General features: G+C 38.4%; 4 protein-coding genes across 9 annotated transcripts in view; 2 read left to right on the forward strand and 2 right to left on the reverse strand.

The window, feature by feature from the left end:
- LOC110845057 (protein C-ets-1) overlaps positions 1-14,796 on the forward strand; it is a 61,534-nt gene extending 46,738 nt beyond the window's left edge. For all 4 annotated transcript variants that reach the window (XM_022091414.2, XM_035848763.1, XM_035848764.1 and 1 more), the window contains 5 exons: positions 9,059-9,349; positions 10,444-10,779; positions 10,880-11,159; positions 11,243-11,266; positions 11,714-14,796. In XM_022091414.2, the coding sequence (XP_021947106.1) occupies positions 9,059-9,349; positions 10,444-10,779; positions 10,880-11,159; positions 11,243-11,266; positions 11,714-11,777 (995 nt within the window). In that variant the 3' untranslated portion in view covers positions 11,778-14,796. The remainder of the gene's footprint in view (positions 1-9,058; positions 9,350-10,443; positions 10,780-10,879; positions 11,160-11,242; positions 11,267-11,713) is intronic.
- Position 14,797: 1 nt separating this feature from the next.
- On the reverse strand, positions 14,798-17,487 carry LOC110845059 (lactoylglutathione lyase). Of its 2 annotated transcripts, none has more exons than XM_022091418.2 (4): positions 17,164-17,487; positions 16,843-17,066; positions 16,494-16,762; positions 14,798-14,894 (listed from the first exon to the last, which is right to left on the reverse strand). In XM_022091418.2, exons 1-3 carry the CDS (start codon positions 17,236-17,238, stop codon positions 16,516-16,518), a joined length of 546 nt encoding a protein of 181 aa, XP_021947110.1. In that variant the 5' UTR covers positions 17,239-17,487; the 3' UTR covers positions 14,798-14,894; positions 16,494-16,515. The 2 variants fall into 2 exon arrangements, with proteins under 2 accessions (XP_021947110.1, XP_021947109.1); XM_022091417.2 differs by having other exon boundaries at positions 14,798-14,913.
- A 599-nt stretch (positions 17,488-18,086) lies between these two features.
- On the reverse strand, positions 18,087-20,179 carry LOC110844525 (histone deacetylase 8). 2 transcript variants are annotated; one of them, XM_035847424.1, is made up of 9 exons: positions 19,916-20,179; positions 19,638-19,836; positions 19,443-19,581; positions 19,220-19,326; positions 18,963-19,146; positions 18,722-18,894; positions 18,560-18,654; positions 18,372-18,477; positions 18,087-18,300 (listed from the first exon to the last, which is right to left on the reverse strand). In XM_035847424.1, the coding sequence occupies exons 1-9, from the start codon at positions 19,988-19,990 to the stop codon at positions 18,203-18,205; spliced, it is 1,176 nt and encodes a 391-aa protein (XP_035703317.1). In that variant the 5' UTR covers positions 19,991-20,179; the 3' UTR covers positions 18,087-18,202. The 2 variants fall into 2 exon arrangements, with proteins under 2 accessions (XP_035703317.1, XP_021946437.1); XM_022090745.2 differs by having other exon boundaries at positions 18,954-19,146.
- Positions 20,180-20,347: 168 nt separating this feature from the next.
- On the forward strand, positions 20,348-24,007 carry LOC110844072 (chromatin assembly factor 1 subunit B). The gene is made up of 8 exons (XM_022090187.2): positions 20,348-20,630; positions 20,712-20,844; positions 20,927-21,108; positions 21,277-21,380; positions 21,458-22,023; positions 22,114-22,245; positions 22,340-22,795; positions 22,925-24,007. The coding sequence occupies exons 1-8, from the start codon at positions 20,499-20,501 to the stop codon at positions 23,704-23,706; spliced, it is 2,487 nt and encodes an 828-aa protein (XP_021945879.1). The 5' UTR covers positions 20,348-20,498; the 3' UTR covers positions 23,707-24,007.
- Positions 24,008-24,387: the final 380 nt, after the last annotated feature.

Genomic DNA, 24,387 nt, shown 5'->3' on the forward strand with positions numbered 1-24,387 from the left:
TTTATCTTTCGGCTTCATTTGCTTCTGAATTTTGCATTTTATGAAACCAAGCATGGATTTCCCATGAATTCAAAAAAAAGTTATGACAGGAAGTTAGTCGTGGAACGTGATTCATTCATACATTTATAACTCAAGGCACTCTCGCAACTCTTAAATGGTCACACCTTTTCTAAATAAAAAACATAAAAATTATGGTGAAGAAATTAACATTTATGCTGATGGAGCTCGAAAGGGATGTGATGTAGACAACTTGTTTTTGATCACGCATTTCAGCATTGAGTGGGTCATGCATACAGCAACAGTTTGTTGCACCGAGGAGGAGGGTACTTGAAGTTCTGCATTATTTCATCCAACCCTTCTCCTTGATTGTTGGCATCAATATAATATTCTGCAACGGACCATTTGCCATTTATTAGCGTTGTGCTTGTTCCCTCTCCACGGCATTTTTTGCTCTTGTGGTTGGACTCCTTCTTAAAAAAACTGACTGAGAGAAGCTGTGTGTGGATCCCGCCTGCTTGGAACGCTTCGAGTTTGGAGTGTCACCGGAAATCGTGTTTATGAATGAAACGCTTTTTGTCCAACTCTTCTGGCACCACTGACTCTGCAGCAAAATTACTCTTGGCATCAGATAACCAACATTACCGAGTTGGACGCCTTCGAAACGCTGCACTTGGCTCGAGTAATTGTGCCACTGGGTCCTCTCTCTCTTCCCCCGCACTTGATTCCACGCATAATAAATGAGACACGTCATAAAATGCATCTTTCTATTGACGAATCTCACGTCGATTCATTCACGAGCTTTGATCTGACGTTTACTTGTGTTATTTATTTAGTTAAATATGCATATTTCTTTTTGGAGATGAATAACTTTACATATAAAATTAAAGAGATTTGATGCAAGTGCAGGTGCATAGAAATGAAAATAAGTCATTCTAAAGCCCTGGAAATAGTTGGTTCACAAGATGCTCGAGCTAGAACTCTTCTTTCCAGAATTGATCAGGATTTATGTACTTGGAATACATAGCATTGGTCTCTAAATGAGTATGTAGGGCTGGTGACCAAATGCTGCATTTGCAACCGTGACCTCGAGCAGGTTTCCCAATTCACTTAAATTTGAACTTGTTCTAAAAACAAGAAAATGAGGAAGCTCCTTTGGGATGATCCTTAAGTCTCGTGTTTCCTTAAGTGGGTTTCTTCCCTGCAAGTACTCTCACACACTGGACCTGCTTTTGTTGGCTGGGTAAAAGAGTGCACATGGGTCTCCATCATTTTGGATAATACGAGAAGAGGATAGTGCGTAACCAAAACCTCGACTTCCGCTCTTCTCAGTTTGTGAATGAAATCGTAGCGTATCCTGCGTTTGTTTGGTTGTATTTTTACGTACAACGTGAGGACGAGGATTTAGGGCATGCGAGGACGGAAGCTCAAAAGGTTTTACTATTGCAACAGGATTGCATTTGAAACATTAAACCACTACGGATTTGAGAGAAAGACCTGCTCAAAAGATTTTTGGAATTGCATTTATCCTTGTTCGTTTGCTGTGCAAATTCTTATTGTTTTCAGACTCGAATTAGTTTTCGTTTTGTTTTTCTTTACTTTATCAACGAAGCAGAACAACTATCGACTCCTCACTATCGCTAGGCTGTCGATTGTTCTAGCATGACTTTCTTTAAGCACACAATGGGAATGCCACTACTTGCACAGCGCATGTGGCTAACAATCGACTAGACACCAGCATCTCTAGAAATCTGGAGAGAGAGACCATGCTTGTATACGGCACAGGATTTTATGCAATTCAGCGTATTCAAACCAGCCTCGCATCTCGACGAGAACATAATGGACATCACTGAAAGAATAGTTACAGACCAATTGGGAAGATGAAAGGCTGAATTTCATTTAATGCACGTGCGACGCCTTTTCACCGCTGCTGCGCCTATGATGCAAGATGATGATTGTGTGTATGAACATATTTGTTGTCCAATTGGGTTCGTGCCATTCCCTGGTGCGAGATTAAATCAATGGATGAAATGTGAACTGCCTCTTTAGTACTATTTCATCGACCCATTTTGATTTCGAAATTTTGGGGTTTTGTGTAAAATTTGACAGGAAATGGCAGAAACTGGAGAAAGATCAACAGCAGATATGAGAATACGTGGAACGTGCTCACATAATAGAAATGCACGTTTATTTAGTGCCACATGTCCGAGTTTCTTGACTTCGATAAATTCTTGAAGCATATTTGAAAGGTCGAGGAATGACCGTTACAAATATTCCGAGATAACGTTTTCTCCCCTACATTTTGCATTAGATAAGCACCAATCAGTCAGCCTTGAAGCGAGTATCAGATGTGCATGAGAATGAGAGGACCCGTTGTGTTGGCCGTTTTATCTCATTACACAATTGTTAATTTAAGCACGAAACGGAGTAAACTTCTGTTGCTATCCCTTCCCATCTTATCTGGAGGGAATCGCTAAAGGGCCATATGTTGTTCTCCTGGAGCCAAGACAAGATAGAATTACTTTTCTCATTGGAATATGTGTGGTGTTGGGTAATTGTGATGCATAATTTGGAAGACTTGGGACCGGAAGTGGATTTAAACATGAACAACTACCTGTGGCTGTGCCTCCTGCTCCTCAGCCTGACTTTATAACTTTCTCGGACACATTTTCCTACCCCGATGTACATCATACATAAAGGATAAAATGTGTCATCTGCAAATTGATAAGTATATTTCAACAGTAAATCATGCAGACGCGCAGTTTAATTACATTTTGCAGCGTTATTACCACGAATATCGACTGTGGGAACTGATTCTGTTCGGATAAAGAAGTCAATTAAGGTTAAAACCAAAAGGGTCATCGCGCTCTCAGGGAAATTTACTGATTGCAATAGATCAATTTAAAGTCTAGTTGTGGCAGGCAGCGTATGAACTTCACCTCATTACTGCTTCGCACGATAAAAACTTTCTGCCTGCATTTACCAAGTACTCCTTGCTGTCAAGAAAGCCTGTGGAAAATTAGGCTTTTACGTGCATGCGTCTCCTTACACAAAGTATTCAGAACTGTAAGAACTATTTCTGAAAAATACCAACAATGTAAAAATGGTTGGTTAATAAGGCATTTATTGCTGCGCCCCACTCAATTTTTTATCCAGCAGATCATAGGGAAGAGAAATCTTCTAATAAAATGCTTCCTCACATAATAGCCGCCTGAGAGAAAGGCGAGAGAGAGACTTTGGTGGATAAAAGTGAACCTGATATGACAGCCTGGATGGCTGGATGGATGGATGTGATGGCATTATATTACCAGGTGCGTTGGTGGATGCATGGGCCGGAAGTTGGTTTGAAACTCAGAGTTTTATTTGGTCAACCCCTCCACATTGTTGAACTCTTATTATTGAGTCCACCATTATTCATGTATAGTGGTTGATCCCATCCATCATCATCCACCTACAACTCGTACATACTCATACACGGTGTGAATTTTGGAGCAACTCTGTGTGAGTGCTCAGCAATTTATCTCTCCCGTACTTAGCATGCATACATACATTTGTTGGTTTAGATTGTAGGAAGGAAGCGTTTGAATGTGCATACGATGTGGTGTAATCTGAATACGACGACGACGACGACTGGCGTATCATTATTATCATTATTGCCATACCCCACCAATAATAAGTAAATACTCGTGGATGAGAGAGATTGAGACTCAAAGTGGATTTTACTTAATAATTATTTAGTAGTTCCATTTTCCACTAGCAGTTATCTCACAAGCATATCGTGGCTGGCTTGCGATCCATTGTTGACTCTGACATACGTACCGTCGTTGCTTTGGTGGCAGTGGTGCACGCTGCTGCAATGTTGCGTATTGTTCATTTCGTTAGTGAAGCTGAAGCAGACCGACCGCAACGTTGATGGTCTTCTATCTCATTCCTCCTTGTTTTCATAAATTCGTGTGCATATTTTCTGTGGTTTGACGAGTTTAAATTCATAAAGACAACGACAAAAGACATACATTTCTACATACGACTAATTAGTTTCACTGCGATAAAACTTTGGTCAGCTTCAAGTGTGTGTGTCTCTCTGTGAATGTGGGTTTTGTGGTTTGGTTTCTTAAAAGTCCTTGAACAAGTCCAATAATAATATAAAATATTTTCAACACATTTTCGGTAAAATTTGATTTTGCATGAAAATAAATCTTGGACATTTCGCCGAGCGATAAATTCATTGCTCAAGTGTGTGTGTAACTCCTTAAGACGCTTAGTACCGAGAATCTGTGTATTATGAAAACTTTTCCGGAAGTGACAAAATCCGTGGACAAATTAATTAACTAATTATTAAGAGGAATCCTACTCACGGAATGCTCAACTTCGAATGATTTTAGGCTCAAAAGATTGTGTGCTATAGAATTAAGGAGTTTTATAAGTTTAAACTTTGGAAGTGCAATTAGACGATCGAGATGCTGCAACTGCACGATCTTCCACCCAGAATGGTCTGGACAGGTGAGAACGAAAGCTAATTGTAGGATATTCCGTTGTCGCAGTTTCATCTTTTTCGTATTTTTTTTATTAACTTTGGCAGTCATTTATTTCTTGGTCCATTCATTCACAATGTAAGCGATTGCAGATTAATTCCTAAGAAAGTGTTGAATTTTCGGGTTTTCCTCACTCGCCACGAGCACGCCAAGTAACTTGTGTAAGTATGGGGTAGATCTAAAGTGTGACTTAATTATAGTGAGGTGCAAATCTTATACGTCGTAGACGCAGACGAGATACCTTTGTCGGAAAATTACTCACTTATTTACCTCACTCTCTTAGTCACACTTTATGTGTGATGTAAGCAAATAATTGTATTTTGATGGTGGATTCTAGTTGCTCGAACTAATGATGTCTTTTCGAAATAAAAATACACTTCTCGGATCCATACTCTGTCTTTTGAGTGCATAAAAAAACGTACGTAGTCTTATACGAAGGGAGGAAGGTTGGTCTGCATACCTGAGACGCACAATTCCTTACTAAACGGTGGTAATTTGTTGCTGTCCTAAGTGGACGGGCACGATGATGATTGAGATACAATCGAGCCACGAGCATGATGAGATCAATATTTTCTCGGTTTTTTGTGCTTCCTTATCACCATCGCTCTCTGCATACTTGAGATAATTCAATTTTAAATTGAATGAGCGATAAAATCAGGGTTTTATTGTGACCGTTGGTGAGTTGGTTGGCTGGTGGACATAATTGGGCTTTCTCTTCATATTGGAAAAGCCCTGCTCTAACTCATCCATTACGTTGTAGCCTGTCATGCCTGATTGTGTTTTTAGTTGTAAAACTGTGGGAGACTTATTGTCTCTCTCAAATCACTCACATATCCCACCAAAATTTACAGTGACAGACGGTTGCAGACGGTAGCTGGCTTTTTCTGTGTCGGTAGTAGAGTGTCGTGCTTGTGGGTACTTAAGGGCCTGCATGGCCACACTGACAAGTTGGGAATGGTTAAAAAGGAAGGAACTATTTACGGTAAAAAAAATCACTTGAAGGCACGAATGTTGAGCAAGGTGTCCCTTAATGCGTGGGTCTGCGTGGATGATGGGGGATGATGGTTACATTTGTCGCCGGATATCCGTTTTTGATTCAAGTTCAGAAGCTGCTGGATTTCGGAAATGATTTCACTCAGGTTGAATCAGGTTGAAGGGAGGAAGCACCAGGCCCCTCCTTCTAATGGCTTTGGATTTACTCCAATTTTAATCGATTTCCATGCTAGTCGCTCCCGCCTATGGTTTTTACGATAGAGATCCTACTTTCCTGGAAACATATGCTTTAAAAGCGGGATAATTTCTTGAGATGCATATACATATTCAGTAGCAAATTAGCACACTAGCATGCAACATAAAACTGGAGCATCATTGGATTGTGTCCTTGTGAGACTTTGGTGGTAGGGATGCTGTGGTGAAGGGAGTTGGAAACCAGCGGAAGTTCTTTGTATCCAACTGGAACCACGGCTAAATTTCAGAATTCTACAAGATCACTGTCCCTCGAGTAGAAGAAAATTCTTGGATAATGTCGTTCGATCCATTAAAAGGCACCCTTTTCCTAAAGGAAACACGAGTTTCTTCATTTTGGATAAGGAAGCAGTGGATACTTTTTTTACTATCTGCCCCTTTCACCGGATCCTTAAACGCGTAGCATTTGTATGGCTAATGCACATAAGATTTTTACGCATTCATTTGGGCTCATTTCGTGTGCAGTACAGACAGTTTGTAAAGGAAACAATAACTGTGCTATTTGCTTATCGTGTATTTTGCTTTGCACAAATGTATGTGTGGTTAGACGAGATTACAGATAAATTCCAAAAAGTAATTAGTTTTAAGTCAAGATGAGAAAATTTGCATTCCTTCACTGTTGAAATATGTAAGCAGCTATTTAAAGTATCAACATTCGCTCTTTTTGCGTGTGGAGGTTCTTCCAATTCTGAATCAACATCGTTGTATGAAATATGCCTGCCATGCAAACTCACCTGTCACATTTGACGAGCTAAATATGATAGTAAATCTGTGTTCATTTTTGAAACAGCATACCTTGCCAGGCCTGTGGGGTGGTTATTAATGCCTCAGTTTAGCTTTCGGGCGTGAAGCTAGCCGGATGTTTACTTCCGCAAATGGTTAAACATTGAAATGGGGTTTAAATTTGTAATACCAATCCAATGAACTATTGGAATATCATTAAGTGGACATTAAAGAAGAGGTACACATCCGCTCGCTTAACCTTACACGAATCACCTCGCATTGACGCCTCTCCAAAAGATAACACTAATTTGTTAATCTAACACCAAACCAACGCTTCTTTTCTTCGTCGACCATTCTCATACGTACGCACGTACACATTTAAGCATATCTTAATGAAAACAAAATCTTGTTCTTGTTGGTCGTACGAGGTGGTCTCGTCCTACAGCCTTGAAAGGGTTGCTAATTACCGTTGTGCAGGCAGAGTTGGGTTTCAAATCAGGCAGAAATTGCTGCAAAGGTCACGTCACCACCCGAGAGAAAGGTGGATGACACAGGAAGAGGAAGCCACCTCCAAATGCTGCTCCTACGTAAATGCGAAATGTAGTTCATTTGCTAAAACTTTTTGATTAGTCGAATCATCACACGCTAATTGAACAACTTTGAGGAGTAGCATGTAGAAGTGAACCCTGAGAAATTCGAAAACGCTGTCTTCCGCTGATTTGACGATAAGTACAGAAAGTTGGTGGTAGCAGTAATATTCATCAAATCTGGAAAGTTCATCAGTCAACCTAGAACAATATGCATGCATGTGATGATGGTGAGGTGATGGGTCGCTGAGGAGGTCTACATATGTATGATGTACTCGTTTTAAAGCATGTGAGTTAAGGGAGAGCAGAGTTGATGAGAAAATTCCAGTTAGTTTATATTCATCATTATTATTATTATTGTGTGTATATTACCATTCGAACAATGGCTCAAATCACTGACGACGTCGACGCCACTTCCGTTCTTATTAAGCTGCACCAGTAAATAAGAAATTCCGTATTTACATCAATTCGCACAGTAATACACACAAAGGGAATGACCTGCGTTTCTCATAATTATAAAATTAATATGCTCTATCTCCAATCTATACTCGAAAACAGTTAAGTTCTCACAGTCTGAGGAGAGAGGAACATTCCAAGCACTCACAAAGTCCAATGGCAAGGGGAAGGTTGAAAACGTTCACATTCTTCTCCGTGTTACGTATCCATCAATTCAGAAATGAGACTGCATCGTGGGGAGACGACTATCTAGCATACATGCGATTTTCTGTGCAACCAGGTCCTCTCCGATATGTAGCACTTCTTTACGAAAAATAACAGGAAAACAGTAATGACCATGTTAATCGAGGAGTCGTCATTTAAATAAGTTCAGATTTTGATACAATGCATTATGTTATTGCATTGCGTACGTGTTTAAAGTGTTGCGTTGCACGCTATAAAAATAAATGTAATCTAATTATATGCATGATAAGCACATTACGGGACTTTCATGGCGTTCTACTTTTGAACTCTGATTCCACATTTCATTCACCATCAGCTCCTCCTCCTCCTCCTCCACTCATAATCAACAGTCCGCGTTTCATTTTTATTTATTCCCCAATTTGCATGCATTCAAATTTTGGCAGTAGCAATAACAATGCTCTCGTCCATTTTAGCACTAGAAAATAGTGTGCACATAAAATGAGCAGGGAACCAATGCAAATAGCTAAAATTTGACTAAATAAAAGTCAGTACAAACGAATCTGCAGTGGGTTACGGAGAAGGCTCACGACGAAGTTTTCCGAAATAGGCGTTTTCGACTCGTGGGCTAAATGAGATGCATGAGGTAATGGATGGCGAGAGGTGAATAACAGATTTTATTGCGTTTGTAGTCGTAGGTGCAGTGCTGTAGGTGGTTCATCGCGTCTCATTCGTGCTCCTGCCATCCACTCACACGTCTCAAATGAGTCGAATAGTCAGTAGTCAAACCTCTGCATATTCCGGTGATGATCTCTCATTTAAATCACTTTTAGCCTGTGTGGCAGCCGTGACTTATTGTGATTTGAGAGAAAAATGATTATTTCATTACAATTGGAGATGACATAATGACACGTACGACGCATTATGGGAGACCTCGCGTCTTCATCGTCTTTCTCGTCATTATGTTGCGACACGCTGGCTTGAGATGAGGTCGTCCTCTGTAATTGTCATTCTCAAGAGATTCACAAGTGAGAATGGTTTAATATGAGATGAGCATTTTGGTGATATTTATTATTTGGCTGGGCGTTGTCGACATTTGATGACTTATATAATAAATCATCATTATCATTCCTAACATTACTGTAAGTGGAAAATATGATGGGATTTGAGGCTCTAAGTTTTCGTTATTGCATTGATTCTCAAGAGTTTTTCTGGAGAAAGCAGTACAATTTAACTTGTGAAATCTGCCCATTCTCAAATGCTCGGATATTTAATTCTCTTTTTTTCATCTCTGTAATTATAAATAATAAATACAAATGTGCAATTTTGTGTCCTCAGGTTACAGTCACCATCTCGGGGATGGGGTGCAACAACTGAGTGAGCTGACCAACGGGGGCTCGAGCTCCAACGGAACAGCGTCAGGCCCACCGAGTGGTTCCGGTGCGGGGAGTGGGGACGAGAACGGGTATGTTCCCCAAGGGTACGACGCCGACCAGGACTACCACTCCATTTCAGACAACAACACCCATCCTGGATATGTCGAAAATTCTCCAGAGTTTTACTCCCCCTCGCTCCTCGACAAGGCCTTCCAGCCACAGACCACCTTCATCAACAAGAGTTTCTCAAGAAGTAAGTCCATAATATTTCCAAAGCGAAATTTAGTTTTCTTTCAAGATTTGACTACATGTTGTGCATATGCATACACGGGAGGTCCTGGCTCTGCTCGAGTCTTTAGAGCTTTAAGAGATAAATATGTAGCCGTTGAATTACCAGGAAATAATTAGCACTCTTGGACACCATTGTCAAGTTAATTAGCATTATTTTCTGCTGCTGTTGGTGCTGACGAATTCATCAAGAAAGATCGGTAGCAGTTAAAGTATTGTTTTTTACGACATGTAAACCTGTATGCATTTGGTTAATTTAGGTTCACCTTTGAGATTTCGATTTCGTCTGAGCTGCGAAGCATGATGAAAACTTGCCGAGTGTGAAGCATAATGCGTGTACAGCATTTAGTAAATTGGGGATTTTATTCCAAGTATTTATGCACTTTAGAGAGACTATTATCTAACTAATTTGGCTCAAGAGATGTGAACGGGAGTGGAAAATTGGTGGCGTTGTGATAACAGATTCTGTTCGCAGTTCTATTATTCCGTTGGCAAATAACACATTGGAAAGTTTTGGGCAAAAGCAGAATTAAAGTGCGGAACTGCATTAATGCACCCTGCTGAATCGAATAATGCTGATGTAACTTAATAATCCATACCTACGTATAAGCAACATGATGATATCTGTACTTGACACATGGCTATGCCCACACCACCGCCGCCGCCGCCGTCGTCGTCGTCGATACCTTGGTGGTAATTGTTTTCAAAATCCAACCTCTTTTTATCTTGAATATTTTTTGTCGAGATTCGAGATTTGTAATGTATAACAGTAGCGGCACTAGAGAACTGGGTTGACTCTTGGGTGGGGCATGACTATTGGCGTTTAGGGTTGTAAATTTCGAATACGCATTATTTAATTTCATATCATGTAATATTTTGCACTATTGTTGCATGGCACAACGATCTTGCAGAGAATGACAGCACATTACGTTGTATGCATGCACATATTATGACATAATAGCAGACATTTTTAGCCATTATACACATACATGCGTACAATTGAAAATGTTGCATAAGCAGAAAAATAGATCATGATGTACAATGTAAACGTGTTCACAGATCGTTACGGGGATGGGTACAGTGACGCTTATGGGAACAGTCCTCACAGCCATCACGGCCACTACGACTCCTCCCCACCGTTCCAAACCGTACCTGGGTCGGGAGTTCAGACGCCGGAACACTGGTCGCCAAATGGGGTCAATGGGGTCACATCCACCACTGCTTCCGGAAGTGGGGCCAACACACCTGTCGACATCCAGCTGAATTCCCACCACCTTCCTCACCCATCTTACCTCTCACACCATCGAGAACAGTACCCCACCCACCATCACACCCATGTCTCCAACGGTGATATCAAACCAGTCATTCCTCCAGCCATGCTGGGTGGCTACTCAGGTAAGCTAACGTTGTGAAATGCTTTTGTAGAGGTCTTTTCAAAGATGAGATGAAAAAATCATGTGCAGACTGACGTTAATTGTTGTTGATGTGTGTGCAGGCCCTGGCAGTGGACCATGTTTCACTGGCTCTGGACCAATTCAATTGTGGCAATTTCTCCTGGAGCTCTTGACAGACAAAACCTGCCAGAGCTTTATTTCATGGACGGGGGATGGATGGGAATTCAAGCTCACGGACCCAGATGAGGTTGCCAGGAGGTGGGGAATTCGCAAGAACAAGCCCAAGATGAATTACGAGAAGCTGAGTCGTGGCCTGCGCTACTACTACGACAAGAACATTATCCACAAAACTGCGGGCAAACGCTACGTGTATCGCTTTGTGTGAGTGCCAACAAATTCATTTACTCCACGAGTCCTGAGTCATAAACAGATGTATGAATTGTCGAAATATTTATTTCCCTTAGATGTGACTTGCAGAGCTTATTGGGGTGAGTTGGTTTTTGTCATGTTATGTCCACCACTCTGAGTGTTTGGTTATTGTCAAAATTTCTGGATTTCTCAACAACTTTTTTCTTCGATTGTGTTACACCACCACTCAACATGATCTTGTGCTTCTGTTGATGATCCGCGGCCGCTCTTATGAGGATCCTTCTATAAAGTAGTTCATGACGCAATAAGAGTCAAATTGACAATGGGAAGCGTGAGAACAGGTTGAGAGTGGTGTTTCGTGTAGACTTGAGCTTTCACCTGTCACCCCAAAAAATTCATTGTTGTACAACTTTGGGCTTTGGGGGAGCAGAGAATGTTGAGAAGCGTTTGAAATTCATTCCCCTCTCATTTTTTTCCTCCGTATGAATGATCCAAATAGTTTCAGTGGTGATACAAGTTATGATGCAACCTACGTTCGTTACTCATTATTGGTCGTCTCTTTGCAGATACAGCCCAGAAGAATTACACGCCATGGTTGACTTAAAACCAGACAAGAAGGAAGACGATTGAGAGCGACATCACAAAACACTTTTTCCCAAAACGAAGAAGAAATCCATTAATCGACAGTGATGAAATTCTACTAATACACACACATTGCATTGCCATTCGTGAACCAATGCAATGCATGTGTCGTTGTTGCTCTTTCGATAAATTATAATTCACATTAATACAATAGTGTAGCTGGAAGATACATACATATATTAATTGTAGTATTTAGTTGTAAGTTGATAAATGTACCTAATCTTCTACGCTTTCCCAGCACAACAACCAACCAACGGCCCAAATTTACCAATCCATATTTACATAGCGATGATTCTTCGAGATGACCAACACAAAGAGAAATGCTCTCTACTATTACTTGTGATCATTTTTGTCATATCACTTTCACCATCAGCACGTATGGATCACAACAGGGGTACCAGAGCTATGCAGGAGAAGGAGGAGGAATATAGTTCCGACCTCTGCTTCGATCAAAGTTATTCACCCGATTGTTACCCTAATTAGTTTAAGGAATATCTAAATAAGAAATGGAATCCAATCACAAATTATTAAGCCGTGAAAAGCATGTGAAAAAAATACGGAAAAATTATATTGTAACGAAAAGTCACTAAATCAGATTTCTGTAATTTCCAATACTTGCACATATTACAGCACATAGTTTATTGCGTACTTTTTGTGGAACTGTGTGTGGCTTGAGGACGAAGAGAATGTATACCCGGTACTTTAACCAACCAGAGAAATCGAAAATTTATGATCGATCTTTAATATTTCTAGTTATGTAATTTTTGCATTTAAGACGAGTTACATATATTTATCTGTATTTCATTTAGGGCCAAACTACAAATTTTACGATAAATATTTATATATTTTGTGACGACTCAGTTGTTATAAGTAAGGGCTAGGTGTAGTGCAACTGTACATAACCTGCATAGTTTATATGCGTCGCATATAATTGATAAGATTCTAAACGCTGGTTCATACATTTTGAATCATAATGAGCTAGGAATTATTAGTTTTATGAAAAACCAGACTCTGATGACTGTAAAGACAAGCGGCCATGGAATATTTATAACCATTTCACTTTCTGATTTATGAGGCGCCCCAAAAAAACCTCGACCACAGTGGATAATGTTACTTATGTATAAACATATTTACATCCATAAAAGTAAAATGCGCGATAAATGTTTTATTTTTTAATTCATCATTTTAGCGTCATACATTATTTTGTGCTGTTCTGTTTATTACGATGATTAAATTAAGAATAAGCCGTGCTTCGGTGTGGCACTATTTACATTGATTGGAATGGTACAGGGAACAATTTGTAAAAAAGTTTATTTGCTATGATAATAATATTTCAATCCTGTTGGGATAAGACGGTATATTTGCTGTGGTTATAAGCGTGAATGAATGTATGCAAATTATTCCTCATTTTAGTTACACGTTGAGTTAAGCCAGACATTATTACATATGTATTTGTATGTAGTTTGGTTTTTTTTGGATCAAATGTTACCAAGAAAAAAATTCTTATGCTGTACTTGAAGCAGTCGATGGAAAAACAGAGGTTACTAAAAAATGTATAGTTTTTATAGTTCTACTTACCATGCAGGAAAGTGTAGATACTTTTAGTTAGCGTGTAAAATGTAACTTTATCGATAACAATGATGATGGTCATCCGCTTCTTCTTGGTTCATGTTTGTCTTTTTGTTCGAAAAATCTATTATAGACTGCTGGCCGAGTATTATTCACGCTATTTTGTGAATTTATCTACGAAGCAATCCAGTGCCAGCGTTTGTGATCTCTAAAAGCATAATTTTAAAGAGAACATAATCTAAGAAAAATATTTACTTGTTTGACTTAGAGCCAGATCTCGGTTCCTCCGTTTTTTTGTGTTACATTTAATTTTCAGAAAAGAAGGTAAAAAGAGTAAAAGAGTTGTAAAATTAGGCTGTCCCATTCATTATTGATCTTTTTTTTCTTTTTGTAAAATTCAATCGTCTCATCATTAGAATGTGCCTTGCTAAAAATTGTAACAATCACAAAATCAGTGGAACACAAAATATACACATATGAAAGTTTATGCGTGTATGGAGTAGGATATTTAGCTGTAAATCTAACGTCTTTCGTGGCAAATTTGTACAAAGGTTAATTGTAACTTAAAGCTTATGGTATGTATGTAATAAGTAGGTTAAATAGAATTAATAATGATAAGTTGGAAATTATTTGAACTGAATCAATCATTCACAACCAGCAACACGGACATATGCGTCAGTCATGTTGAATTATTAGCTAACAATACCAAACTTAAGGTTCTGGACATACACGTATGACCACCATTCTTCTTCACGAATTGGATATCAGCACAATGTGAAATTGTAGAAATTAATGACGTGCTTAATTTGCTTATCACAAATCTTGTTGTGCAGCGTTTCTTAAATGCAGTCACTTTTTAGTCAATATAGGTCACTCTTGCACGTAATAATGTATAAATACAAAAGCAGCAGGATTATGGTCAACAAATTCGGCATACACGATCAGAGTAAATAATTTTAGAAAATAAAAAGTTACCCACCTTATCTTTAAGCAAAAAAGTATTGTTTCGCCACCACACCACGCTCCGCACCCACCCGTGTAGGCTATGCCCTCTTTTCGAAACAATATATTTATTCGGGCAATCACAAGTTTTGTTCTGGTCGCACCATTTCATTTGCTATGTTGTACATACAAACACAATTTATAATAAATAATAATTTTAGTAATTTAACCCTAAAAATATTATGATTCATAAAAAGTACTCGTTCCATAGAGTAATTAATAATTGTTAAATATTATGCATGCAAGAGTGCGTGTGCGTGGGGATTGTTAGATTTCTCGAAATATGTATGTTTAGGAATGTTACTTTCGTTAGCAGTAATTAAATATGATGATCGGAGTACAATATTTAAGGATAATTGACGGATAAGTGACAAAAAGTTGGTTGTGTGGTCCGTACAATGTTTGGAAATTGAATAAAAACTTTTGAAAACTGAAAGTATTTAAATTGCAAGCAATTTATTTATTAGCATATTGAGTAGAACAATTTAGATAATATAATATCGTGCGAAGTATATATGTACGTTTCATATAACTCTGAATGAAGGTTTTTGCACTGGGGGGTTGATTCGAGGATTAATTTAATGTTATTCCACATTATGTAAATTTAACCGACTTTGTAAATGAACATAAAATCCGGGAACAATTGACACGTTTTTTACATATTCAAAATTGTCAGCAATCAAAATTGCTTGACTTTTAGTATCCAGTTAATTTTAGGGTCCCTTGTAGAGTGATAAAGTGCCGATAAAATATCGATAATGCATGGCGCAAATATGGTAACTGATGTCGAGGCATACGACAACCAAGATTATTTGACACTTTATCAATCTATAAGGTTACGCCAAATGGCCGAGTTACAAAATAAATTTTCATTTTTAGAAAACTAAAAATTGTTGAAAATGTCATTGGTTACAGTTGGAAATGTAATTTTCAGTCAAAGTGCTTATGGAACCGTCATGTCCGTCCGTCTGTCCGTTCGATTATTTTACGATAACTTTCGTTAAACTCGTCCTAGCGACTTTAAATTTGGTATGTGTAGTATGTGGCAAATGAGGAGTTAAATTTGAAGATGGGCGAAATCGATTAAGTGGTTGACCGGTGGTGGTCATCTGGGTGGGTGGAGTATTTCAAAATCTGAAAATTGGCATTGAGATTGCTAATGGTGTCTAATTGAAGAACATGAATTTAAATTGGGAAAATTTTCGACTGGAGGGACCCGATACCATACCGATTGTTGAAAATTATCCAATCGAGCTGAAATTAGTGCAGAGATTGCTAATGGTCCCTGATGAAAAAATATGAATTAAAACATTTTTATGTGGAGGGACCTTTAAGGGGGTGACCCATATCGATTTTTAAAAATTGTATTAAAAAGATGAAATTCGCTCCAGACACTCGTAGAAGACTGAAATTTGGCATGACCCCGCGGGGGTAGACCAGATTGAAAAATATGAAGTAAATATTAAGATTTTTTCCACAGAGATTTAACAAGGTGACCCACATTGCTTTTTATATTGGTAGAATAAAAATGAAATTCTGTATCATAGGTAAGGGCACATCAGACTAAAGAATATGAAAATGAATATTTTTGTGGGCCCAGCCCAGAAAAGTCTCAGAAGTCTGAGTCTCAGAAGACTGAGACCCGTATTGGTTTTAAAATTGGTCAATGAGCTGAAATTTTGCATGCTGGATTATGGGAACATTTTTGCCGATTACGAATAGTAGTTGGTGCAGGTCGTCTGACTAAAATTTAGAAGCTGACACTGACCCTGACTCGGGCTAAATAAAGGTTGCACGCTGCAGATTTCAAATTTAATTCTCGAAATAGTAGCCTCGAGATTTTTTGCTTAAAAAATCAAGCTAAAAATTACGATGATTTCATCTTTAAGAATCAAGTCTCTATGTCTGCCCTTTCAAAAGTTATTAAAGGTCAAAGTCGTTGGTACACAGGCCCAGGGGACGTGTACCAACGATTAAAAAAATAATTATTTTATTTGTAACTCCACCATTTGTCGCAACCGTTAAAAGAGCCAAGAGTTACCTAGATACTAAATGTCAAGCAATCGTGTACGACAACAATAACAGAAATAATAAGATTAGTCCCCCGAGAAACACGCCCTCAAATGCGAAAACCTTGACTCTGAACCGAGAAACGTTATGTATTTGCAGCAACCGTCTTTGTGGAAAATATTTCAATCCAGTAGCCATCCGGATCCTTGATGAACGCCAAACCTTTCATTCGTCCGTCATCAGGACGCTTGACAAATTCCACCCCGAGCTCCTCAAACCGTTTGCATGCGGCGTACACGTCTGGAACCAAGATGCCGATGTGACCATATCCAATGCCATCAGCGTTCCCAATTTTATACGACTGGTCCGGATCGCTCTCTGTCCCCCAATTACTATAACATAATATACCCAATTAGTTATAAATATGCGTAATTTTTATAAAGTCGTAACAATCAAGTGAAAGTAAAGTTACTGCGTTAGCTCCAAAGTCGCTTTCCTGGACATGGCCCAGACCGTGCGTTCTTGGTCATTCGTTGGAACATCGCTTTCAGCTTCGAAGCCCATGAAGAAAAGAGAAAATTTTGCCCCTGGAAAATCTAACTTTTTCAACAAGGTCATGCCCAAAACTTTGGTGTAAAACTCAAGTGATTTTCTGGGGTCCTTTATGCGGTACATGGTTTGCTGGAAAAGAAAATCCTAAAAGAAATGGAATTATAATTAATAATTTAACCTATATTAAGTCAAAGTCAGTTGCATGTAAGTCTCTTTACAGAATTTGTATCGGCTTGCTTACACTTGTAGCTGGATCCTTAGATTTACAAATTTGAGCAATTTCTGCATCCGTTAATGCTGGCTTATTGTCTGCCATTTTTCGGCAAAAATTAAATTTTTTAGACCGCCCAAAAATTAGTTTATATAGGTGATTTCTTTCAGTAATTACTTAGATGGGAAAATTAATTGTGTATGTGACCATTTGGACTGGTTAAACAACACATGTCACGTCAAGGTCAGAAGAACTGTGAATCTCCCATGTACAACAGGGAATGTGAGATTAGATTAAACATGCTATTCAAGTCTGACAAGGGACACTCACGACCTGTCGTTTGAGTCCAGGGTACCCACTATGTTTTTTAGAATCTACTAGGACCCCTCATGAAGGATTCATTCATATTTCCGTGTAAAACTCATATTTGGCGCCATGGCGTGGCGCTAAACTTAAAAATTTGCATTTTCGACCAATTTCAAACCCCCATAACTTTTGCAGTTTATGTCGGATTTTTAAAATTTTATGCTTAAAATGATCAGAAAAGTTGAAATTTTAGAGAAAAAAATAAAAATCAAAAAGTTTTAATTTTTGAGATATTTTTAGCATTTTTTCGACGAACCCGAAATTTCGAAATTTTGCGAAAAGTTAAAAACGATAATTTTGAAAAAAATTTCATAGAATACGAAAGTTGAACTCCTTGTCATGATTTTTGCAAACAATTTTGAAAATCCGTCCAGGATTTCAAAAGTTATGGCAGTTTTAAAATGAAAAACCATCAAATTTGGCGAATTTGGCGCCACGCCATGGCGCCAAATATGAGTTTTACACGGAAATATGAATGAATCCTTCATCTGGGGTCCTAGTAGATTCTAAAAAACATAGTGGGTACCCTGGACTCAAACGACAGGTCGTGAGTGTCCCTTGTGAGTTGATTTGATAGTGACACAAAATTCAAGGAAATTAATTTATTATACAGAAAATTAATAATAGCGAAACAAAAAACTACACAGAATTTACAATAACATTACATATGTATATAATTTTAAATGCGCTATGATCACGAATTTCATAAAATGCCCTGACAAACAGGATCAAGGGATTCGAAATTATTATTTGAAGTAATATTAGATGATTTCGCAATTTTGGGGATTTTCTCTAAATTTTCTGCAATTTAAAAATCGAATATTAAGTATCTCACACACGTTCTCACTAGTTATTACACATTTTTAACATACCCTTAATTTCTTGTAGTGCTGTCGCCAAGTAATCGGTAGTGTTTTCGTCTCTTCTCAATCCTTCTGAAACTTGGAATGTGAAATCAGGTCCATAGTGAAGGAAAAACTACACAGCCAAATTAACAGAAAATATCACGTATTCAAAGACTATACGCGATTTAGAAATATTTAATGAAATTTGGATTTACATCGTGCTCTGGAATATCAAATGGGATTTCACGGTTAAGAATAGTGAAAGTTAATGCAGTCCATGTTTTTGCCGCATTGGTCAGAGAATATCCACCTTAAGTAAGAGGGAAATAACGATACAATTACTGGGTAATTAAGGTGAATCCGAAAATTCATTGTACCTCCACCCAAAAAGATTGTTGGTAAGTTTGCCTGAAGGATTGTTTTGACACAATGAGTTAAACTCTTTTCCGTCAAGTTGAAATTACCCAATGGATCTCCTGATAGACAATCACAACCACACTGAACAACTATCACATCAGCACAAAAATTTTCCCCGACACATTGAAACACTCTACAAATGCAACAAAAATATTAAAATTAGATCAAATATTAAAATGATACCTAGCTTACTTTTCGAACATTGAGATAAAACTTGCATCGACAACGCCACTCTTAAGGGGAACATTTACTGAATGGTACTTTCCGCGACTGTAGCCAACATCTTGTATCCGACCAGTACCAGGAAAATATCCCACCTCGTAATGATGCAGTGACAGTGTCAAGACTCTGTTTGTGTAACTGAAAGCATTTTCAACTCCGTCACCTGTGCAAAATGGTAAAATTTGAATGACTTCAAACGTACATGCATACATGACTTTGTGAACTTTTTTTTTTACCATGATGGGAGTCAAGATCGATGTATAACACCCGTTTAAAATGTTTCATTAGGTATTGAATTCCGATCACGATGTCGTTAACATAACAAAATCCACTTGCTTCATCTCTGCGAGTAAATACGTAACACTCTAATATAAATAAACAGTACACCTCATATAAGCTTCACCTAACTTAAAATAGATCAGAAATGATGGATGGATTATTATTAATTTTATCATATACCTCTGGGCATGATGCCAACCTCCGCACCAGTTGATAGCAATCTTTGACCCTTGAATTAGTGCTCCTGCCGCGGCGATAGTCCCACCCGCTATTGTTTGCCCAAAATCAATCATATTTTCGAATGTTGGGCAGTCATATCCTAAAATACAATAAAATGTTAGTATCTAGACGCAAAAAAATTAAATCTTGTCAAACCTAGGCCAAACTCTTCTTCCTCTGAACCAGGGCTTGAGTCGTTGTTAAAAGTGTTTGCTGATGTGGAGTTGGTTAAAAACTCGACGTACAAACTGGAATGGAAAGTAAGAAGATCTTCAGTTGTGGCTGGCTTGGGTGGACGCATCTCAAGAAATTCCAACAATCCGCAAGTTTTGATCAATTCATGAACCATTTGAGCCTGAAAATAATATATACAAATATAAGTGTATTGTTGACAATCCAAACATGCAATGGGTACATTTAACAAAACATCTTACCCGTCCTCGGAGATGCGGGATACAATTACTGGCAGCTATTAATTTGTCGTTATAAATGTACACAGGCTTCTCCATATTTCTGTACGTGCTGTTCTGTTGATGTATTATTTAACACTAAAGTAAGAACGTGGCTGGTGTCAACTGTGAAAATCAGGAGCAACTACTTAGTAATTAACATGCAAAACAATTTTCATTTTGCTAAAAACAAAACACTACTAATGAGTTTTAGAGTTTATTATGAAAGCAAAGATAAACAAAATTTCGATGCATGTCGTTGCCGGTTGTTGGGGTTCATTGGGGTTCTCTGACAACGAGTCTGCCCATCTGCTCAATCAGTTTTTCTGAGGAGGGAAGCAATTGCGGGAAGAGGTCGACTTTGTTTCTGGCCAAGCAACACTCGACCTCGCAAACTGGAACAAGTCAAGACACGACTTTTTTCTTTTCTTTTCTTCTTTCACGACGTCCTTCGCTGCTCGGATGGGAGTTAATTAAAGTTTTCCTTTAGTCGGATTTTCACTTTTAGACAATTAAATTATTTGAGTTTGTCATCTTCAGGGGTGGTTTAACTCTTTGTTACTTAAAAATGCGTGTTGTAATCCCGCAAATCGCTTGGCACAATAGAGACCCCGTTCTTTCTGTCGATTTTGACCCCACCACGAAAGGAGATGCAGATTTCTATCGTATTGCGAGTGGGGGTGGCGATTGCCAAGTTTTGGTAATGCTTTTACATTTACCTAATTTTCCTACTTATTAATCAGCATAATAACCACTACTGTGACCATTCTTTGATATTTAGGTCTGGCATCTCAAGGCTGCCGATACTTTGAAGCCTGAGTTAACCTGCGTGGCAGAATTAAAGAGGCATGAGAAGCCATTGAACATCGTCCGCTTTAGCCCTGATGGTTCGTACATCGCGACAGGAGGAGATGGTAAGTCACTAAGAGTTATTTGTAGTTTGACGATAACTAATAACATATTTCATATTTTTTTATTTATTTTTTTTTATTTAAGATGCATATATAATTTTGTGGAATCGTGGCGAAAAGACGACAGAGAACGAAGAGAATTGGCAGTTTGAAAAGTCTATGCGAAAACATATTGAGGATGTCAGCGACTTGTGCTGGTCTCCTGATGGGTTGTTCTTGATATCCGGCTCAATCGACAACTCCGCAGTGTACTGGGATGTGAAGAAGGTTATAATTTCAAATTATCAATTTGATTCAAGATAATTTACTAATAATTTTAATTTGCAATTTATCTTTTAATTAATACATCAACTATAATGTCATTCATAAGCTACACTACAAGCAATCATAACTTATCTTGAATTGGCTAAATGTTTTTAAATGGGAATTGTTCAGGGACAAGCCCTACATGTTTGGAGTGAAAAAGAACATACAGGGTTCGTTCATGGCGTTGCATATGATCCACTACATGAATTCGCAGCGACAATGTGCATTGATAGGTCAGCCACAAATGCTATGTTAATATTATGTTCATGAACGCGATGAGTTTATTGATAATTAAAATTTTATTGTTTAGAAATCTACGATTCTTCGATCTCAAGACCAAGAAAACCACTCATAAAGCACTCAAATACCCTGACGATTGGATTAGTGCCGATATACAAAATAAGTTGGATAATGTTGAAAAAGAGAACAACGTGCCAGTTTCTGGCCTTGCTCAAGATGCTACAACTGAAGTACAACAGGAAGTTCCTGTAACAAAGAAGGCACCAGCATTTGTGAATCGGCTTTTTCAAGATGAATTTCTCCCAACGTTCTGTCGCCGCCTTAGTTTTTCACCAAGAGGAGAGTTGCTGCTTGTTCCAGGAGGACTTTTACCGCCAGGACAGACCACTTCCGGTTCACTAAATATGTCGGAAGCGATGGACAATGAAGAAAAAACTTCTTCTGCAGACGAGAGTGATAAGAAGAAAGACAAGAAAGTTAAAAAGAAGACGACTTCAGTCAATAATTCCATTATCGTCTTTTGTCGCCATTCTTGGACAAATCCTTGTGCCGTGATTCCTACCCTAGATTCATATTCCATTGCTACCCGTTTTTGTCCCATTTACTTCAATAAGTATAGAAAATCTGTTTCATACGGTGAGTTGGAACCACTTTAACTTGTTCATTTATGCTATTATTTGTTTATTAGTCAACAATCTAGAAACTATTTCTTTGTGATCAACGTAGGCATCGTCCATCCAAAAAAGAATGAACGATCGTTTTCCTGCATCGGAAGGATTGCTACCCAGAAAGATGATAAGCATGCCTTGATGAAAATGCCATATCGTTTGGTTTACGCTGTCGCTACTAATGACACTGGTAAAGTACTTGTTTAAAAAATTCATGATGCTTATAGTTACAGACAGAACAGAATTAAATAAACATTGATTCTTAATTGTTACTTCTATTTTAGTGTTAATTGGTGATACTGCGTCTTCTTCACCGTTGGCTGTTATCCGAAATATTCACCTAGCAAGGATATCTGATATCACTTGGGCAGCGAATGGTCTAGCTCTGATTGTTTCATCTACCGATGGCTACTGTTCAATAATTACATTTGAGAAGGGGGAATTGGGAGATGAATTCACTGTAGAGGCAGACAACCCGTTTCCTGTATTGACACGTGATTGCTTCCCGATCTTACCCCTTGAACCCAAGCCTGAAAAACAATCGAAAAAGAAAACTCCTAAACCGAAACCTGATGCAAAAACGGCAAAAGATAAGGAAACGAAACCCTTGATCAAGAAAAAGCCAGTTGTTCAATCCAACAAGATTACAACTCTATTTGACAATATTGCCGCTTCCTCCTCCTCGTCTTCTCCTGCAGGGCCTAAGAAGGTTATATCAACGATGTCGTCCAACCCGACTGGTAAAAAAAATATAATTATTTGTTACCCAAGAATTTGACGACATTTTGCTAAGTTTTAAGTTGCTAAGTTGAAATCTAATCTATTAATACTTAGCTACAATAAATGTGTATGATTTGCTTCAATTACAGAACAATCTCCGTCCACTCAAGACCAATTATCAAAGCAAACTGACAATAATGAGTCAGCTTCATCAACTCCAACAAGCAAATCCAAAAGAAAAACGTTTATGGACGCTTGGGTTAAGAAGACCCCAAAAGCTGAAGCGATAGAACCATCTGCAACATCAGGAGGTGACGATTCGAGCTCTAAACAACAGAGTCAACCAGAAGTCATTGTTCTCGACGAGAATAGTGAACCAGAGTCATGTGATGGAACAGAAAAAGTGCCCGCCACTGATTCATCAGTATCAAATTCGACTGTCAAGTATCCAATGACTCCACCGTTGACGGCTAAACCAATTGCTGTTCGTCGCTTGTCCACAACCATGGTGTCTCCCCTTGTTACATCACCGAATGCCCCGCAGAAACGAAAACAAGGAGATCTAACACCTGAAGAACAACATCGACTATTAACTGGGCCTATAAAATTCAGGCGGGTCATGGAAGAATCAATGCCAATAATGGAATCGTCAAACAGTTCAGCTACAGATGATGGCAATTCTCTTTCTGCTGAAAACAAACACAAGTCAGAAAATTCCATTACATCAGCTAGAATTATTTCGGTATCGGAAACAGTTCCTAGTCTGACAACTAACATTTCAGAAATATCTGCATCGCCTAAAGTCACTGACCCTAATTGTCCTCCGTCGCCTGTATCTTCAGGATCATCATCTTCGGCTCGACCGCCGCGAAGAATTACTCTTACTACTTTACCACAAGCTACGAAAAGCAACTTTGGAAAGTTGGATTAAGATGATATTTTCTACAAATTTATTAGTACTGAGCGGTTTTTTGTTAATTTATGAATAGAAAGGACCTTGATTAATTTATTGATTTAAGTAGAATGTTGAGGGTGCCCCTCCTTCCGTTCCGTGTCAAGTTATATGTTGTAAAAAAATTGTTTAGAATGATGAAATTCCACTGTCCTTGAAATTTAAATTTAAACGATCGAAATTATTCATTATTATTTCCGTCTACTTGCTTATGATTTTTTGAACATTTTTTGTTCTCGCAACTTTTCAGAATAAATGCGCTGTTTGGTACTAGAAATAATACTTTTTTTTTTTACTAGAATTATTTATTATTAACATAAACATTGATAAACTATGAAATACACTTAGTTGGCTTGGGGAGTAGAGGAAAAACCCGATGTTGGTGGGTTGGGAAAACCTTTACTTGATCCGGATAGGCGTCCGAGATCACCATTCGGCCCCTTACATGATTTTTGTAAATAAAACGACATATCATTTAAAATATAAAATAATTCTTCTAATCCTCGTTGACTGGGGACAGCTCCCATGATTGATGCCGCATTCCCGCGTTGAACTGCCAAACTAATCCGTTGAATGAGAAAAGTTGTCGACATTGGTCCAGTGACATCCTTCATCCTCCTCCCAACATCTTGGATGAACTTCAACCCTTCCGTCCCCCAT

The sequence above is a fragment of the Folsomia candida genome, unplaced genomic scaffold (assembly GCF_002217175.1).
Source record: "Folsomia candida strain VU population unplaced genomic scaffold, ASM221717v1 Fcan01_Sc002, whole genome shotgun sequence".
Lineage (NCBI taxonomy): Eukaryota > Metazoa > Arthropoda > Collembola > Entomobryomorpha > Isotomidae > Folsomia > Folsomia candida.

Excerpts from the sequence above, each read along its gene's own strand:
- LOC110845059 (XM_022091418.2), bottom strand. The coding sequence starts at position 17,238 with ATGGCAGACAATAAGCCAGCATTAACGGATGCAGAAATTGCTCAAATT. Across the intron at positions 17,067-17,163 it reads CTAAGGATCCAGCTACAAGT|GATTTTCTTTTCCAGCAAAC; the intron begins GTAAGCAAGCCG and ends CATTTCTTTTAG. Across the intron at positions 16,763-16,842 it reads GCGACTTTGGAGCTAACGCA|TAATTGGGGGACAGAGAGCG; the intron begins GTAACTTTACTT and ends ATTATGTTATAG.
- LOC110844525 (XM_022090745.2), bottom strand. The coding sequence starts at position 19,990 with ATGGAGAAGCCTGTGTACATTTATAACGACAAATTAATAGCTGCCAGT. Across the intron at positions 19,582-19,637 it reads GGAAGAAGAGTTTGGCCTAG|GATATGACTGCCCAACATTC; the intron begins GTTTGACAAGAT and ends ATTGTATTTTAG. Across the intron at positions 18,895-18,953 it reads TTTATCTCAATGTTCGAAAA|AGTGTTTCAATGTGTCGGGG; the intron begins GTAAGCTAGGTA and ends TTGCATTTGTAG.
- LOC110844072 (XM_022090187.2), top strand. The coding sequence starts at position 20,499 with ATGCGTGTTGTAATCCCGCAAATCGCTTGGCACAATAGAGACCCCGTT. Across the intron at positions 22,024-22,113 it reads TAGAAAATCTGTTTCATACG|GCATCGTCCATCCAAAAAAG; the intron begins GTGAGTTGGAAC and ends TGATCAACGTAG. Across the intron at positions 22,796-22,924 it reads GATGTCGTCCAACCCGACTG|AACAATCTCCGTCCACTCAA; the intron begins GTAAAAAAAATA and ends CTTCAATTACAG.